General features: G+C 45.8%; 2 protein-coding genes across 5 annotated transcripts in view; one reads left to right on the top strand and one right to left on the bottom strand.

The window, feature by feature from the left end:
• Positions 1-18,027, top strand: part of OXTR (oxytocin receptor) — a 465,983-nt gene that overhangs the window by 283,654 nt on the left and 164,302 nt on the right. The window lies entirely within an intron of this gene.
• The window catches only part of GRM7 (glutamate metabotropic receptor 7), a 219,935-nt gene that overhangs the window by 93,948 nt on the left and 107,960 nt on the right, over positions 1-18,027 (bottom strand). For all 4 annotated transcript variants that reach the window (XM_052678347.1, XM_052678345.1, XM_052678346.1 and 1 more), the window contains exons 3-4: positions 13,734-13,875; positions 12,650-12,804 (exon numbers count right to left, since the gene is read on the bottom strand). In XM_052678347.1, coding sequence (XP_052534307.1) covers positions 12,650-12,804; positions 13,734-13,875 — 297 coding nt within the window. The remainder of the gene's footprint in view (positions 1-12,649; positions 12,805-13,733; positions 13,876-18,027) is intronic.

The raw sequence follows: 18,027 nt of genomic DNA, 5'->3' as shown, positions 1-18,027 counted from the left end.
TATTTTAGGGAAAAGAACAAAACTTTCCACTTGTATTTAAATAATCCAGGAGCAAAATATCCTCTAGGCACATAATCCTCATCCTTTGATCACCTCTGCTGGCTTTTTCCTTGCTTCCTCTCTCTGTCTCAGGGCTATCCCATCAGGTTTTGGCTGCAATAGTCAATTTTCTTTGTAAAGATTTGTACAGTTCTGAGTTATCAATTTTTCATAGAAATAATGGCTGTAACACACTGAGGTCATGGCTTTGGTTTTCCCACTTTTCCAGTAAGAAGCCAGCAGACTGCACTCAGAAACCCCAGCCTTGTCTCTAAGGAGCCACACACAGACCTGAGAAGATCCACATCCTACAGCTGTAACTCCTTGAGCTGATACAGGGCTGCCAAACAGCCCTCACTGAGCCAACAGTGAGCACCAGTGAGAGCAGAGCTGTGGGACACGGGGCAGCAGGGCTGTGACCCTGCAGAACAGAGAGACTGCAGGGTATCTCCCAGCAGAAACGCCTCTGCAGAGCTGAATAAGGCAATGTGAACATAAGGGAACTTTTAAATGCTCTCAAGTTGCAAGATAATTTGTATTCCCCTCTCTTCATACCAACACATTAACCAAATACATTATTTCCATAATGAGGAGATGAACATCTGTGTGGCTTCCCAAAATTTCAAGTGGCAATACTTGAGACAAGTATTCTCTCCTTAGGGATCGACACATCAGCATTTTAAATCATTGCCAAAGCTAAAAACATCATTTAAATTCCCAGGAGGCCCTAAAGAACGATTTCAGGTATGATTTAGATTTTTTTTAAATCAAGTGCACCAATTCACTTCCACAAACTGCAGTAGTATTGTATCAGATTTGGTACTCAGCCCCGCACTTCAGTCTGCATTATTCGTCTCACTCAGGGTACAAGACAGAAGTGCCTGAACTACAGCCACTGTCAGATGGAGGCACACGGAGCTCAGAGCCCCCCTGAGCTGAGCTCATCCCATTCTGCAGCATGTCAGCCCCACCAGCCAGGTGCAGGGGGGCACTTCTAACCAACAGGGCTCCATTGCCTCCTATTTGCAACAGAGTGAATCCACTAAACCCAAACATTTACTCAAACCGAGGGAAATTTTCAGCTTCTGCAGTGGCTGTTGGCTGATTTTCTGTAAACAATTTCTTGACCAAGTGTGAGACCGGACTGCTTAGCAAACAAACTGTTAGCCGGAGAGCACCTCCAGACCACCAAAGACCCCAGGCAAGAACCCTGTGTTCATACAGCATGAGTAGTATTGGATTGCACTCCGTATAGGTGGGCACTTTGTAGGAACTGTGTGAACATTCACATACGTTGAACATGACAGTGGGTTACTTCCCACGTGGTTTGCTCCTGTAACCAACCAAAGACAAATCTATTTTTTCAGCATGACCTTCAATGGCACAGAGGGATGGCATTTCTCACCAACAGATAATTCTGCACTATCCTGCAATTATATTTCAATTACGAGACAAAAAGATTGTGTTTATCTGTCCTTCCCAGGAAAAAAATTCCTTGATCTTCTGACTCCAGTTTCATTATCCTTAGAGCTGGAACACGTGATCACACTGAGGATTCTTTCCTAAACAGTTTTCAGTTTCTGTCATTAGAGCATTATCACACAGTCGCCAAAATGAAAACCCATTCCCAAAGCAGATCTGCAAGCCCAGCGTGAGTGAAGTGGGCACTTCAGCATTCACTGTGTCATCCTTAGGGAAGCATTACCAACACAAACCAAAAGGAGAACGAACAACAAGCAAACAAAACCAAGTGCCTTTCACAGCCCTGCACAGCACAGAGCCTCCCTGTGCTCCACACCCCCACATCATCCATAGATGCTCACGCAGGAAAAGATAGATGGTTGTGCAGCCACTATCAAACACGTCATACCTACAGCAAATATATTTGTAACGTATAATGTAAGCAGATTCATTTGCCACTTGCAAACATAAATACCATATTTGCATTTTACTCTCATAAAAAGCTCAAACATTTTTATTCTTGCTTTCCTTGATTTATTGTGGAGTGGTATTTATTTTCAGGCTTGCTAATAAAGAGGATGAATAAATGAATCATAGGACATGTCAGAGAGTAATTTTAAGTGGCCTCGAGGGACAACTTCATTGGGTTATAGCTATGGTCAGAAGTGGCATAAGGAAAAAAAATGTGTTGAATTAAGAAACCTTTGCTTTTGGTATCAAAAACTGAATCCAAAGAAGAAATTCACACTCATTACGATTTGTAAAGAGTGATGGAATAGATGATAACAAAAGATAAAGAAATGCTGAGATGTATGAATTTAGAATGCATGAAATGATGTGTTACTGTAAATACATCAGACTCAAAGCAATCCTGGGACAAGATGCACCACAAAGGACTGAACCACACCTAAATTTTCACATTCTGGTAAGACAGGAGGGTTGCTAAAGGAGCAGAAGCGAGGAGCACTGCAGATATGCACTCGCCTTGGACCTGTCAGGCAGAGGGTGAGGAAGGAGATGTGACCCTGCAAAGACCAGGGCAAGCCCACGGGGTGCCTGAGGGTGCTGACAGTGTTGGCACAGTGTGTCCCAGCTCCTCCCTGCTGCCCCAAGGGACCTGCCTTGCCTCGTGCCTGCACAGCACAGGACCCACGGCAGGGCTGGGAGGCTGCTGCCACTCCGTGCACAGAAGCTCCTCCAATGGGCTGCACTGGTATTTGCTTAGCAGATGGCGGCGGGGTTGTTTCTTTCGTTTTAATTCCTAATATATGAAGCTATTTTAATTCCTTGTTGCAAAAAATAACCCTTGTAGAAACGGCCGATGACGGAACCTTTTATTTCTTCCATCACCTTATGGCACAAGCAGATTGTATTTGTATTCTGCGTTTCACTGCCCCCAGTTTCAGTGTCTGAAGCTTCCTGAATTAAAACGATGTGATCACTGCGAAGGAAAATAAACAGTCAGGTCTGTGGACCTAATCCCTAAGTTCCCCCTTTGGAACTCTTTCTTGGGACCAAACTCATCACATGTGGGAATCAGCACTAGGAGAAACCACCAGTGCTTCTGATCAAACAAGTGGCATCCCTGATGGCCTGTTTGGCAGCAGCTATGGGCAGGCCACTAGGCGCTGGACTGGAAATGCTACACACTGTGCTGAACTCCTTCCTGCTTTGCCAGAGCCAAACATCAGAGACGACAAATGACCTGTGCCATTAAGAGCAGCCTGTGGTTCCCAGCCCTCCTGCAGAGCGGTGCTTTCAAAACTAAATGCATGGCTGTTTTTACCTGAAACAGTTTATTTCAGAACGCTCTTGCAATTCCTTCTTTACTAGAAAAATACTTTAAATACAAATGGTGAAAAAAAATGTTCTGCTCATATTACTTTCCTTGGAGGTAAAAAAAACAAACATGTTAACCTCTCCTGCCCCTTTGTTTCTGCAGTGAGGCTGCTCGTGCTCCTCGCACAGCTCTGGTGCATCATCCCAGCTCCCTGCACTGCCTGCGCTGAGTCGTGGAGGCAACAACATGAGCACTGTGCCTGGCATGGTCCCAGTGCCAAACTGCTCTGAGCAAGTGGGAGAAGGTGACGAAATCTTTTCTGACTCCTGTTTCTATGCCTGAAGAAAACGACAAACTAAAACATTACTTTTTATACTTCTCGCGAGCCAGATCTGCTCAGCAGCTCAGGAGGGGCTCCTCTGTGTCAGTGCAGCGACATCCCCTGAGCCTCACCCCCACAGCACACCTCTCTGAGAGGTGCTTGAAAATTCAGATCAGCCACAGAATCACAGAACAGCCAGGGTCGGAAGGTACATCAAGGATCATGAAGCTCCAACCTCCTGCCACAGGCAGGACCACCAACCTCCACATTTAATGCTAGACCAGGCTGACCAAGGTCCCATCCAACCTGGCCTTGAACACCTCCAGAGATGGACGGGGCATCACAGCCTCTCTGCGCAGCCGTTCCAGCACCTCACCAGTCTCACAGCACAGAACTTCCCCTGACATCCAACCTCAATCTCCCCTCCCTCAACTTCAAACCATTTCTCCCTGTCCTACAGTTATCTACCCTGTCAAAGAGTTGATTCCCCTCCTGTCTGTAGGCTCCCTTTAGGTACTGAAGGCTGCAATGAGGTCACCCCACAGCCTTCTTTTCTCCAGGCTAAACAAGCCCAGCTCCCTCAGCCTGTCTTCATAGGGAGGCACTCCAGCCCCCTGATCATCTTCGAGGCTCTCCTCTGGACCCTCTCAGCCAAATTTCTTCTGTATTTCTGAAGTGGTTGGAAATGGCTCAGCCAAGCCATACTAGGACTCTTCCTCCCTGCAAGTTAAGCATCAGTAGAAAAGATCTAATTGAGCACTGCTCATTGCCAGACCCAGAGAATGTCATTGGATACAAAAGGAAATGACTTCCTGCAGTGACTGACATGAAGCAACACCTTGCCGAATCCTTTCCTAGCTTTGAGATCATGAGATTTGTTTTTAGATCATGGGAAAAGCCTTTTGCACACCTTCAGGATTGCTTTTTACCTTTTGGTATTACCTAACAGTCCTCCCTGGGGACAACAAAAGAGGAACTTTGGCTGCTAAGTCTTTCTATATACGTTACAGATCCTGGAAATCCTGCCAGTTTTACTAACAGATGGAAAATGAATTCAAACAAATGAGTCTTATAACTGCATGGAAGCAGGGACTAACAGCACTAGAAAACACCAGGATTTCCTAATGGTGCACTTGGGGGGGTTGAACAAGAAGCAGGCATTTGCCTTGTGTGCTGGCCGTGCACTGTTCTCACAGGGATGGGGTGGCTGTGTGCCAGCCTCAGCTGCCCTCAGCTCTGAGTCCTTGCAGAAGTGCTGCAGGCAGCGCAGGGCTGTCAGCTGTGGAGCTGTAATGGCACGTCCCCATTAGTGCCCAGACATCCCTACCAGGGCGCAGGCAGATCGGGAGATGGCACGTGGTAACAGCAGGCTTCTGAAAACAAGATGCTTTCCTTCTAGATGGAAATATCTGTCTGGATGTGCCCAACAGGCAGCTTCATTGCTGGATCACAGAGGGGAACTCTGGTCTTAGGAGGTGCAGTTCAGACTGATTCAAAGTAAAGACCGCTCACAGCGACCAGCAGCTCAACAGTTTTGTCCCATGAATTCTCTTTTCTTTCAGTGCCAGCCACTCTGGTGTGTTCACATGTGAATCTCAGCACAACCACCCACACAACCTCCAGCATCCTGAAATAACAGCTAAACACGAACACCGAAAGGAAAACGCCAATGTGAGCCCAGGGAGGAATGCACCAAACAGAGTTAAGGGAGCAGCACATGCAGAGTGAGCCACAGCTGGCCCAGCTCAGGAGCTGCCCACCTCACAGCCCACCTTCGGCAGGGCTGGGTGAGCCCTTCCATTCCTCTCAACGAGCCATGGATAAGGTCCCTAAATCTGTGCTGTAAGGCACTTCCTTGTCCAATCAGACCTTTTTGCATAAAGCAGCTACGCCCTTAGGAGGGTACTGCTTCAAACTTGATTTGAGACTACAAACGTAACATTAATTTGGAACTTTGTAGAAGCTGTGTTTCTTAACTTTCCTATATCTGCATATTAAAAAAAAATGCTGCCCTTAGGGCACTGTCTCTTTGAACCTACTAACCTCTCCTCCATGGGGCTTTCATGTCAGCCCTTTAAAGCCAAGCACTGCAGTGCTCCTGCACCTCCATGAGGATGGTTCCTGCCCCCAGCCGGGGCAGGCAATGCCAGCCATCCTGGCACATTGTGCCCCACTCTGTAACTCAGCACAGGGGCAGAGGCAGTGACAGCCAGCACTCAGCCAGAGGAACCACAGCCGATTCTCCTCCCAAAATGACTTTCCAACACCCTCAGATCAATATGCAATAAACTTTTCACAGCTGTGAGCGTCCTGGGCTCCCACGTAGCCACAGAACTAATTTAAATTCAATTAATGACTTCATCAGCATTAGGAAAGATGCATTCTCAACAAGTTTGTGCATCAAATTACTTTAAGCTCTGAGTGGCAGAAGAACAGAAAGGTAAATTCTTCCTTCGGCTGCACTTGGGCAGCCGAGCCGTTTGTCAGAAGGGACCCGGAGTGCCACTGAGAGCATCCATTTGATAAACTGCACTGGGTGAAATAAGAAACCCACCTAAACAGATGACACATCTCACCTCGCACATCTGAACACAGAGTACCCGCAGCATTTTAATTCCAAAGCTGCTCAATACAGTTTACTCCCAGGAAGAATGCAGATAAACTTATCCAAAACAGAATGCTGCTCCCAAACCACTGCCACAAAGCAGCACAACTCCCATTGCTACTGTGTGCTGGGCTGTGGGAGCCAGAGGTGGGCTCTGCTGAGAGCTCAGTCCCAGGGATGAGGGGCAGCACCTCGAGTAGCACAGAGCGCTGTAATGAGCTCTAAGCCAGGCTGTAAGCAACAAGAATCCTAAGCTGCTCACTTTACAAACATTGATAGGAGGTGCACGATGCCTTTCTGTTCTGTTCAGGGAGGAGATGGGTAAACGCTGCACAAAACAAGCACATCTCTCCCAGAAAAACATCCCAGGGCAAAGGGGGGCTGTAGCTGAGTACAGGACAGCAGGACTGGGTTCTTTAATACTGGATAAAATTCAACACTGTCTGTAACACAGAGCAAAATGAACCTGCAGCTCTTTACCTCAGTAGGCTGGCGATGTGGAGGTAAAATATTTGAAACCACTAAACTGTGAGAGATGACTTCATTCTGGTTTTTTTTCCTTGACTCACTACTCTTTCAGTGCTTTTTTTCTACCTATAATACTGCTCAAACAGAAAAAGAAGCAAAACAGCTCTTGTTGGGAATAAAAACCAAACCACTGAAATCACAGTTCGCCATCTTTTTGGAAGACAAGCAACAGACTATTCAAGGACAGTTTTATGTTGGTTTACAGCATTTGCAATGCTTCTGTTGGTTTTGGGTTTTGTTTTTGTTTTCTTTTCAAATAGCTGTGCACTTTCCTGTGCTGAATTTGAGCCACCCGTTAACCTCAGAGCTGAGTGCTTCACGAGACTGCAAACCTCAGCCGCATGCAGCACTCGCTGGAATTGAATCATTTATCTCAAATCTGCTTGAATGTCACTGTTTTGTTGTGTCAAATTCTGACCTCAGACCATAAGCAATACTTCTTTCACTACAGGCAAACCATTTCAGCAGACTTTCAAAACAGTTAACAATTATGTAGGTTAACTCCAAAAGTAATGCCTCCTATTTATTTCCACTGCAAAGGCAGCAGTTACAAAGAGCACGACAACACCGATAGAGAAAATTCTCAGCTACACATCAGTATGTTTTGATGTACTCACCCCCATTAGCCATGCATTTTCACCAGCACAAACAAAAGTGTGCACCACCAGAGGTGACCGCTGCCATTGTCACCACTGCTGAAACGCACCAGCCACCCCTCACTGTGCACACATCCACTGTTAGGTCTCCATAAACGGTGATGAACGTCACTGGGAGCTTTCTTTTTCTTCCACATATAGGACCTCAATTCCATCCCTTTGCTTCATACATCACTTCCACATCACACGCCATTCTGTCAGTCTGACCCTCTGCTGCCAAACGTCGCACGGCAACAAAATGGAGTGGCACAGTGATGTGGGAAGGTTCAACCACCAACGTCCACCTCTGATGTGGTGGGCCAACATCGCAATACAAGAGGCGCTGCTTTCAGAGCAGCCCTCATAAACAGCCATAGAAATACATTCCAAATGCCAAACCAAGATCCTGAATGCTCCTGCTCTACCTGTTCTCTGTGCTCTCTACTCCTCTGTCACGCCGCTCAAGGGCTCTAATGAGCCAGATTTAATCTTAATGGATACTAAAGACTGATACCAGCAAATTTAAAATCTGAAGTGGATATGGCTTAGACTTGAAGAAAAGATGGGAAAGGGGAGAGAAGATCATCATTCCGCATCCAGAGATCATCAGTATCACACAGTCCTCTGACTTAAATATCCACCTGTAGATGCATCTAACAGCCTTCCCAATTTAATTCGGCAAATACTGCACAAATCTAGTCCAGAAGGATGAAGCTTTTCCTTCCCTCGTGGCACAGACACTTTCTTATCACTGGCAGAAAGAAGTACTTTTTCTCCGGGGACAGAATTTAGGAACTCCTGACTCGGAAGCTGCCTGCTAGGGAGAACTTCAATCGATGTCCGGGCCAGAAGTCTTATCATCTTCAATCAGAGGGCCATCCTGATATCTCTTATATACACGTATATGGTGTAATAAAGACAGCTACCCCAGGCAGATAACAAGAATAATTAGATTTGGGCGTAGCAGTGATAATGAGAAAAGGAAATGCTCTAAAATATATTAAATCTACCGAAAAATGAAGCAGCAAAGTGGCAGCAGAATACTGAAAGGTCACTTTGTGAGTAGTGTGGAAGAAGTTCATTTAAATCTACAAAGAAGTGGGGCTGTGGTTCATCACTTTGGAAGCTCCGCTGCTGGAAATGGGGAGAGCCACAGGGGGGCAGGGAGCATTAGCACTGCTTGTTTGTGGCTGCTTTGACTGGCTACAATGCTTCTGGGGCTCGGAATGAAAAACAGGACAAATGAACAAGGCTCTCTTAGACCATCCCTGCCTAGAGAAAGGAAAACCAACCCAGCAATTTGCTGGTCTGGAGGCAAACAGCTCAGCGGAACTGCAAGCACAAAAGACTTCTGTTTTGAAATCTCAGCCTTTCTTCTCATTTTCCGCTGTGCTTCCATTTTCCCTACAGTGATCGAACTTTTGGGAGCTCGTTACAGTCGCCTCAACATCTCCCATTTATCCATTATCCTGATGGCATCGTTGCTTCAAAACGGCCCAAACTCTCCCTCTGCAGCCCTCAGCTGCTCCTCCTCGCAGCACCGCACCTCCCCAGGACCAGCAGCGTCCTCTGGGCTGACATGGGAACCTCCCCACATGCACAGCTTACACTGAGTGGAAGGACGAAGAAGAGGCTTTCTGAGGAGCACAGCAGCAGAAGGGAACACCGCACCAACTGCATTTTGGAGAAGAAAGATGTTCTGCAGATTGTTTCTGCTGCGCTTTTGTTTTTATGAACATCACGCGCACGCAGAGCCACAGATGTTCATCATTTCTATATTACTGTAAAATGAACATAATAATAATGATTATAAGAACGGGTGCCCGTTCAAATTTTAATTACAAAAAAAAACATCCTTTATCTTTCATTTAAACTGTTGTTTTTTTTTCCCTCACACCCCAACACTGCTGTTTGTTGTGTGGTTACACTGTGCCTTTCCACAGCCACGGCGCAGGGCTACACTCGGAGCGAGACGCAACTGGAACTCACCAACACAAGCCCTGCTACGTGCAGTGCTGCAGTGTGCTCACAGCTTCTGGACCGGGCTGATGTTTTAACAGCCCACGAGCAGGAGGACGCACCATTAAGGCCTTTTTTGTGGGAGCAGTTCAAAGTACATTAACTGGAACACGCTGCTCTGCTGCAGTGGCTGTTCCAGAAGCACGCACGCCCTGCCTGTTTCCCTGAAGCTGCAGCTTCGTTGAAGTTGGCCGTGGAGCTTGTTGCAAACACACAGGTTTCTGTGCTGTGATTACTATTTAAGTTTGCACTTCCTCTGGCTCACTGTCTACTGCAATTATGCAAATAAGATGCAACTTTATCCCTTCAGCATAATTACATCAAACACAATCGGGCTATATTAAGACTGACTTAAGAGGAACAAATTCAGTTCATGTAATGATTTCCTAAATCACCCCATGGGGCTGTGGCAAAGAAAAAGCTGTCCCAAGGGTGACATCAAGCATCTAGACAAATAACCACACTTCTGGGGCCTGACACTACGTGCTTCACGTCTGTGTTCTGCATCCAAGATCCACGGCTAGAGGAGTGGCAGTAAAAAATGTCTTTTTCTGTAAACTGACCATTTCAGCTTATGATTTCTGTGACCAACAGCTCTTGAAATGTCACAAATCTGATAATCCAAAGCTCCCACGTACGCTTTAACAGGATGGCACATTAATTTTCAATGCAGTTTAACTTTTCCTGGCCTATAAGACTTACTTTTTTTCCTAAAGTGTGAGAAGAGGTTGGCAGCATCACTTATTTAATGTCAACGTGATATTTTCTAGACGGGGGAAGCTGCACCGCTGTTTGCTTCCAATGAAGTTGGCTGGGAATCCTTTTCTAACATACTACAAGAGCAAATGCTCTTAAGCAAAACCAGGGCAGCCCCCTTACTCACTCCTACCAGAGAAGCACTCACTGAGCCCAGCAGAAGGCAGCTGGTGCCTCGTGGTGCCTGCAGCCCTTGAGCCGCACCGTCGGCAGCAGCACTGCAGGGAAAGGAGCCTGCCAGGCTGGGCACTGCTCAAGATATCCTCCTTTAGGGCAAATTGAGTTCTGTTCTGCTAATTTAGTTTGTTTCCATCAATTTATAGGGAAAGTCAGGGCTTCTTATTTCATTTATTTTATGTATTCTCCCACAGAAGTACATTACTAAATTCTAGTAGCAGATGTTCATTGCTGGATGATAAAAGAACAATGTTAAAATGTCTGTTTCCAGTTCTCCTGGATTCAATGCCAAATGAAATTACTACAGAAAGAAAAACAAAACCACATACAGCAGTCTGAATGCAAGAAAGGAAGATAATCCATACGGGTAACAGCCTCGCTAAGCAAAGAAATGCTAACACCTGAGGAATCCTTGCTTCCTGTAAGTAACTAATTTCAGTGGATGCTTCTCATGGGGAACGAAACAGAAATGGAATTGGTTTGAAAGGAGAAACGTTGAATTCTGGAAAACTGCTTCAGACCAAGAGGAGCACTCAGAAGGGCAGACATGAGGGTTGTGTTGGAGAAGGACAGTCTGAGAATGACTGCGCAGGAGAAGGGAAATGCGCTCTGCGCTCATAAGCATCCCTTTGCTCTTCCCCCTAACAGGGCTAAGCAGATGGCAAATACAGATGGTAATTAGGGATGGATGAACGAAACTGGAAAAGGTAAGAACCAGCCTGAACCTTTCTAGTGGTCACAGAGCGTGCTGGAATCATTTGCTATTGACATTGGAACTGCAGCTCTAGGACATGGTGCTCTGCCTCTCTCTTCACACCCAGCGTGGCACCAACCTTCAGCTGATGGCTTTCCCCTTTCTGGAAAACAGCACTCAAAATATGTACCTGCCTGCATGGCAGCAACTGTGGAAGAACGCATGCAATTATATATATAGGCAAAATATAACTCAAGCCTCACAAACCTTACAAACAGTAATCGTGCAGTCTGTGTGAATGCAAGTGCAGAATGCAACGAGGCAGTATTTAGGCGAAAGCCCAGTATAGTTGGGGAATAAGCTGTGTACAGGCTCAATGCTCTCACATCCTCCAAGGCACTACATGTGCTGATATCTGTAACTGTTACTTAGCCAACTTTCCTTACCTGCATCCCTTCAGTCTGTCGTTGTAACTCGTTATTGCCAAAAGAAAACTCCATTATGTCCAAAGAGTTTAACATGTAACGCAGAAGGAAAATGTTTTAAAACAAACACATTTGGAAAGTTTTTCTTTCTGTGTGCTGTTGGCAGACTTTGAGATTTTCTGTCAGAAACCCTCAGGGATGAATGCAAACAGTAGGGAAAGATTATTAAAATGCTGTGTTTTTCAGAAACAAACCACTTCATTCTCTACCAACTTTACGTGTTTATGGAGAAATAACATGTAAAAATGCCTCTGAGGTTCAAAAATTTAATATGAGGGACCTGAGAAGAATAACTAATGAGGTGGTAGCGTATACACAGCTAAAATGAATGCACACGTTTGCTTTCCCTGTGAGGGAAGACACCAAAGCCCATTTTTGTGTGCACAACACATGCAGGGACTCTCAAGCCATGCACAACAGAGGAGTTCATTCTCTTTACTTTGTGTCTATGAAGAGTTTTCCTTTTCATGTCAAGGAGAACATGGACTCTAATCGCATGCTTGGTTTGCCCAGAGGAAGCTGTTCAGATAGTTAAGCATCTCCACAGAGGGGACAGCAAATTAAGGACAGATCTGAGACGGACTTCAGGGAGAAGAGAAATGCTGAGAAAGGAGGAATTCTGTAACAGAAGTGCCTCATAATCTTTATACAGATGCACGCACATCTACAAATACATATATTGGTAGAGTACACAAAAAATATAAATACATATAGCTTATGATCTGAATAAAATACAAGTTAAAGGGAAACTGCTGACTTGAACCTGAATTTTCACTTCCTCAGTATGGAGTTTAACTGCTGTTTCTGAGGGGTATGTAACTGCACTGCATTTTCTCTTCCTACATACATACATGACACATTAAGATCATTTTGATTTACTGCCTTTGAGGTGACATAGACAACTGCTGGTAGCTTTTCAGATATAGCATATAGTTCTCAGATGAGGAACACAGACATTCAGGAAAATTCCAGGGGATAAAGACCAGCTCAGTGTATTTTACACCCTTCCAATACAACCACATCCAGGTGCAGCCATCCAAAAAAAAAAACACACACAAAGAACAAATACAATGCATTTTGTGCCACTCGTTTTCAGGAAACAATAAGCAAGGCAAGAAGATATGAGAGAAGGTGGGCAGAGCTCTTACCCTCGATGGTCGCTCGCTTGGGCAGGATGGTGATGGCCCCCTCAGCCACGTCCTCCTGCTGCAGCAATGGGCTCACCTTGGAGCCCCACGTGTCCGAGCCCACCCATAGGAAGTGCCCCACTTGGTCAGCCCTCTTGGCAGCTGCCAGGATTTGCCTGTGGAAGAGGACAGTTTGTTCACAAGTTAGTTTCATTTCAACATACGATTGCTTGGTAAAAAACGGTGCGTGGCAATTGCAGAACGAATGTATTTCTGTAACCAACAGAACCCAGAAATTTCAACAGCACTTCATGCCACCATCTGAGCAGCAAAGATCGAACCTTCCTTTTTAATTCACCCTCTATCCTAAGAATGAAATCCCACTGACTTCACTGAAACTTTATCCCAACTTCTTGTGTCTCACTTTGGAGAACTGAGCCTCTCAGTACCTCCCAGCACCATCAAAATGTCTGGTTAATTTAAAATTCTTAAGTTAGAAATAAGCCATGCTTTTAAAATATTCTGCACATAATTTTAATGGCAAGTGGTATCTGAATGACATGAGCATCCAAGCCACTTTATCATCAGTAACCATCGTCTGTCATAAAATACACTCTGACTCTAGGAATTACTCACTGTAGTATGAGCTTGGAGGGAGGAGCATTTTCTTAATGTCTCTGAGGTAAGGTCAGGTCTGCCATCAAACACATGAGTAATTCTACAATATTAAAAACCTTCAGACCTTCACCCAGGGCTGGATGGGGCCCTGGTCTAGTATTAGACGTGGAGGTTGGCAGCCCTGCCTGTGATGGGGGATTGGAGCTTCATGATCCTCAAGGTCCCTTCCAACCCAAGCCATTCTATGATTCACCCAATGATTCACCCCTTGCAGCCCGTCGCTCCCTTCTCCCCACAGCACGATCCGAGGTGCCAAAAGGGCCAGGCAGCAGCAGGAGCCCAGTGCGATCCTGCAAATGGCAAACCCATAACCCCACACAGCTCCTACCAACAGGCATTCCCTCTTTGTTATCTGTGTTCTTACTTGCTTTCTTTTTTCTGCATGGCTACCAAGCACAAATGAATTAGTCCCCTCAGCCATCCTTACTTTATGTCCTCGTCGTTGGCAAAAATAACGATGGCCCTGGCATTGGGAGTTTCTAAGAGCTGCTTGATGATTTTATCAAAGTCAATGGTCTTGTCCTTGCGATCCTGGGGGATTTTCAGGGACTGAGCGATGCAGAGCCCACCTGTGGAAGAAAGAAGAGAAGGGCTCAGTCAGCAGGGAGCATGAGAAAGGGGCTGGGGGATACACGCAGACTGAAGGGGCAGCCTGGATGGAAAACACCTCAATCCAAACACCCTTGCAGACACTTAAGCCTCCCTCCAGGCATCCTGAGGAGTGCAGTTTGTTGTTGTCAAGGTGGGACACAGCTTCATTCATAGACCCATACACACAATGCATGCCAGAGCACGGCCGTACATTGAGCAGGTGCAAACACCATCATGGAGTAACAAACAAATAAACCAGACAATTGGGTGTGAAAACAACAAAAACAGCACAAACCATGGAAAAGCTTAGACTGACTCAGAAAAACAAACACAACAGGCTGAAATGCAAATGATGCTGACAAGGAATTACAGTTTATCTTGGTGAAGAGCAGGGATCTGTTTTGATTTTGAGTTGAAACATGTTGGGAGAAAAAGCTTCCACTGAAACAGCTTATTTGAAACAGGAACAACAAAAGAGTCGAAATGTTGGCAAAGGGAAGATTGGTCATGAAAATCTGTACTCATTGAAACGTCCATCACCAAACAGAAGGGAGCTGCCTTGAGGTACAGCACGTCTTGTGAGCTGGGCATCTCATAAACACACAGGTAGTGTTGAAAAAAACGAGTATCAATCAATAACAGCAATAAATACATCCATAGCAAAGGAACGCTCAGGTTTAACACATTTCACACATTATCATGCTCGGTTGGGGAAAAAAAAAACAATTAAAAAAAGAAAAATCACATCTCCCTTGACATTGCGCTTGTCGATCGAGGCAGATGAAGTCACACTTTTGCCTTTATTATTTTGTTTCTCAGCAATAAACTCTTTCATCTTCTCTGGCATCTTAGATAACAACTTCCTCAGTATACTGCACAGTGCGTTAATTAATAGTTTTAGAGGTGCACAGTAAGAACCCGAAGTAGGGATGAATTAATTAAAAGCCAGCAAGATAAAGGAGCTATTTACTGGTATGCTGTAAGTTGCAGATTTGAAAGAACAGCCAAATAAAGAAATAGAGAGGGTGTTCCATAGGACAGCGTGCAAGAGGAGGAGTGCTCACATAGGAAAACAAGCACAAAATCACAAGCTGCTGCAAAGGGCCAAGATTTAACACACAAAAATGACTTCGCTCCCATGATGGTGTCCCTCCCAGAGGCTCCCACTTTGACACAGCAGAGCAGGAAAGGACGCCTTTGGCAGCACTGAGACCAAGGGTTTGGCATCCTGGGTGGGTTTGCTACTCAGACATTTCTGAAGGTGCCGTGCAGATCCCTGGCCATTCCTCACAGCTCCCCATTACTTTCATGCAGAGAAAGTGAGCTCTCAGCAGGATCAGACACAGCTCCCAACAAGAGGCACTTGCAGAGAGATGTGGAACAAGGCTCCCCTCATCTGCTGATCTCAAACATCCAAGTACCAATCGGAACTTCTAAGGCCAGGATGGAAGAATGCCTGCAGTTGCTTTTGCCCAGGTATGGCACTGCACCCACGGGGCAGCAGTGAGCAGTGATACAGGAGCAGCAGCAGTGGGGCAGAGAGCTGAAACCACAGCAGAACCCATCAGAGAGGAGCAGTGTTCTATGCCTTCGTTATAGAATCTTTGCATTTGAGGGATGAAGTAAAAACCAAAACCTGTATCCAGGTGATACATCCTGGTTATAAAACTATTATCAAAACACAGTATCTAATACTAAGTAATTGACACCTACATGATTTAGGTGCATGAAATGAAGGGTTGAAACCTTTGGCAAGGCTGCTGGCTCAGCAACCCCTCCTGACAATAATTACACCGCTTGTGTGGGTCATGCAATCTCTGCTGCCTGGATAGAGGAGCCAAAAATCTGATTATGGTCGATAATGATTACAGCTGAACTGAGCATCTCTGGACAGCTGTGGCCAGACTCTCAATAGCGAAGAAAATAAGCCTCCAACACAACATACAAAGTATGTAATTCCTGTGTGTGTGGAACTATGGTAGAGGAAGTCTGGAAACTAGGAGGGGTGGTTTTGGGTCTTTTTTATGCCACAGAGTTTATGCTACCTGGGGAAAGTCAGCTCTTGGTTTCCCTGCTGCCTGCCACAGGTCAGCAGAATGGCTTCTGTTGGAAGGAACCCCAAGGATCATCAAGTTCCAACCCCACTGCCACTGGCAGGGCCAGCAACCTCCAGATCCGGCACAGGGGCCCAGGGCCCCATTCAACCTGCCCTTGAACACCTCCAGGGATGGATGGGGCATCTACAGCCTATCTAGGCAGCTGTTCCAGCACCTCACCACTCTTCTCTGTAAAGAACTTTCCCCTGGCATCCAATCTAAACCTTCCATCCTTGAGCTTAAGTCAGTGATCAAACCCAAAATACACTGTCTTACAGTACAGTAGCACTGCTAATGTTTAACAAGCCCAGCTGCCAACGGGAACCCGAAGGGGGGAATTGCACAAGAACCAGGGGACAGCATTAACCAGGCACCTACAGAGCAACATCAGGAGCAAACAGGGCTAAAGCAACACAAGGCCTTTCATGGGCAAATATAAAAGGCAGAAAGTGAGAGGGAAGAGGAACAAGGCTCGGGTGATACAAGGCAAATATGTTGATAGCTATCCTGATTTTAAATTGCCAGCATCTCTTCCAGGAAAGTGATGCTATTCCAGATTAGCTAATACGTGCTCCAAGTTGGGTCAAGATGCATTATTGTCTTTATTTGCTTTGCTTTGCTCAAGCCTATGCTGGGCAGCTCTGATACCCAACTACAAGCTTGTCTCAAGCATGCAATCAGCCCCAGCTCTGCAGGCTGTGTGCCAGCTCACACAGCTCCTGTCTGCAGAGGCTCCTGAGCTGGGTACAGGCTGCCCTGACCTCTGTGGCACCTCATGGCAGGCAGGGGCACATGCCACTTCTCTCTCCTCAGCAGCAAAGGATGCTCAAGGAGTTTCCTATTGCAATAGGTAACACACGTGCATAGTTATTTTAGCTGTTAATTCACAGTGCTCCTGAAGTAAAACCTCTGAGGGAATTAAAGCAGTAGTAGCGTGGAAGTTGCAAATTAGGATTTCTACATTAAAATATGACTCCTGCAGGACTGGTGAGCAGGCACGTGGTGTTACCAGCTACAGAGTGCTGTGGCAACTGCTGGAAGCCACCAGGCTCCAGGTGCCCCAGCCTCCCCTGCGCTGCACCATGAGCTGTTGGCATGCAGCACTGCAGGGACTGCCGTTCTGCATCCCAATGCAGGCTCCACCTCTAAGGTAAAGGGTGCTAGACAGGCATAAAGCAGATCTGAACTACAGCTTAGATGAAGCAGTGCTCAGCAGACAACATGCTTGCTTGTCTTGCTCCCCCAACACACAGCACACACAGCCCATGCAGCTGGTGTCTCCATTTATCCATTCACAATGGAAAAATGTAAAAACAGCATAATTGAACCAGGGAAGAAAAATTCTCTTTTCTCCAGAAATTTCCAAGTTCCTGAAACTGATGGGTTTGAAGTTTTTATAACCAAATCCTTAAGATCTCTTCTGTACTGTTGCAGTTGGAGCACTTCTTTTGGGAAAATGAGAGCGCTAGAGGAAAAATGGAGGAATTAATTCCTTGAAAGACAGAATTTGAGGAATTCACAGGAAAGAGCACACAAAGAGCAGTCACAGCAGGGACTATGGCAGCCAGCTCTCTACCACTCTGCTCTTGGAACAATGTCTTTTCTCCTCGGGGCTATGTATAGAAGTCCAACATTGGCATCTCTTCCACCCTTCCCTGCTGCCAGCAAATGTTTCCTAATAACATGAATCTGGGAACAGAGCACCAGGAGCAGACCCAGCAGGTTCAGCCCTTCCAGATGTGCCTTTGTCCAGCAAGTAAGCCACAAAAACGTGCAGTAATCCACAGAAGGGAGGAGACAACAAGGAAACATTTCCTCCAATAACAACTTGAAAATTATTTTGTTTCCTAGCTTCTAGTTTTCCCAGGGGTTTGTGCCACATTGGCAAACTGACCCAATGGTTTCAATCTATTCCAAGCATTAAAATTCCCCCTGCTGCAAGCCACTGGCAGCACTGAGAAAACAGAAATGCTAACATTTCAACCAAAATTAACAGTGCCTCCTGATTTCTTTTTTTTTTTTGGCAAACAAACC

Source organism: Tympanuchus pallidicinctus, unplaced genomic scaffold (genome assembly GCF_026119805.1).
Source record: "Tympanuchus pallidicinctus isolate F22 unplaced genomic scaffold, pur_lepc_1.0 scaffold17, whole genome shotgun sequence".
Classification (NCBI taxonomy): domain Eukaryota; kingdom Metazoa; phylum Chordata; class Aves; order Galliformes; family Phasianidae; genus Tympanuchus; species Tympanuchus pallidicinctus.
The sequence above is the reverse complement of the archived record's forward strand: the minus strand, read 5'-3'. Positions and strand labels throughout refer to the sequence as shown.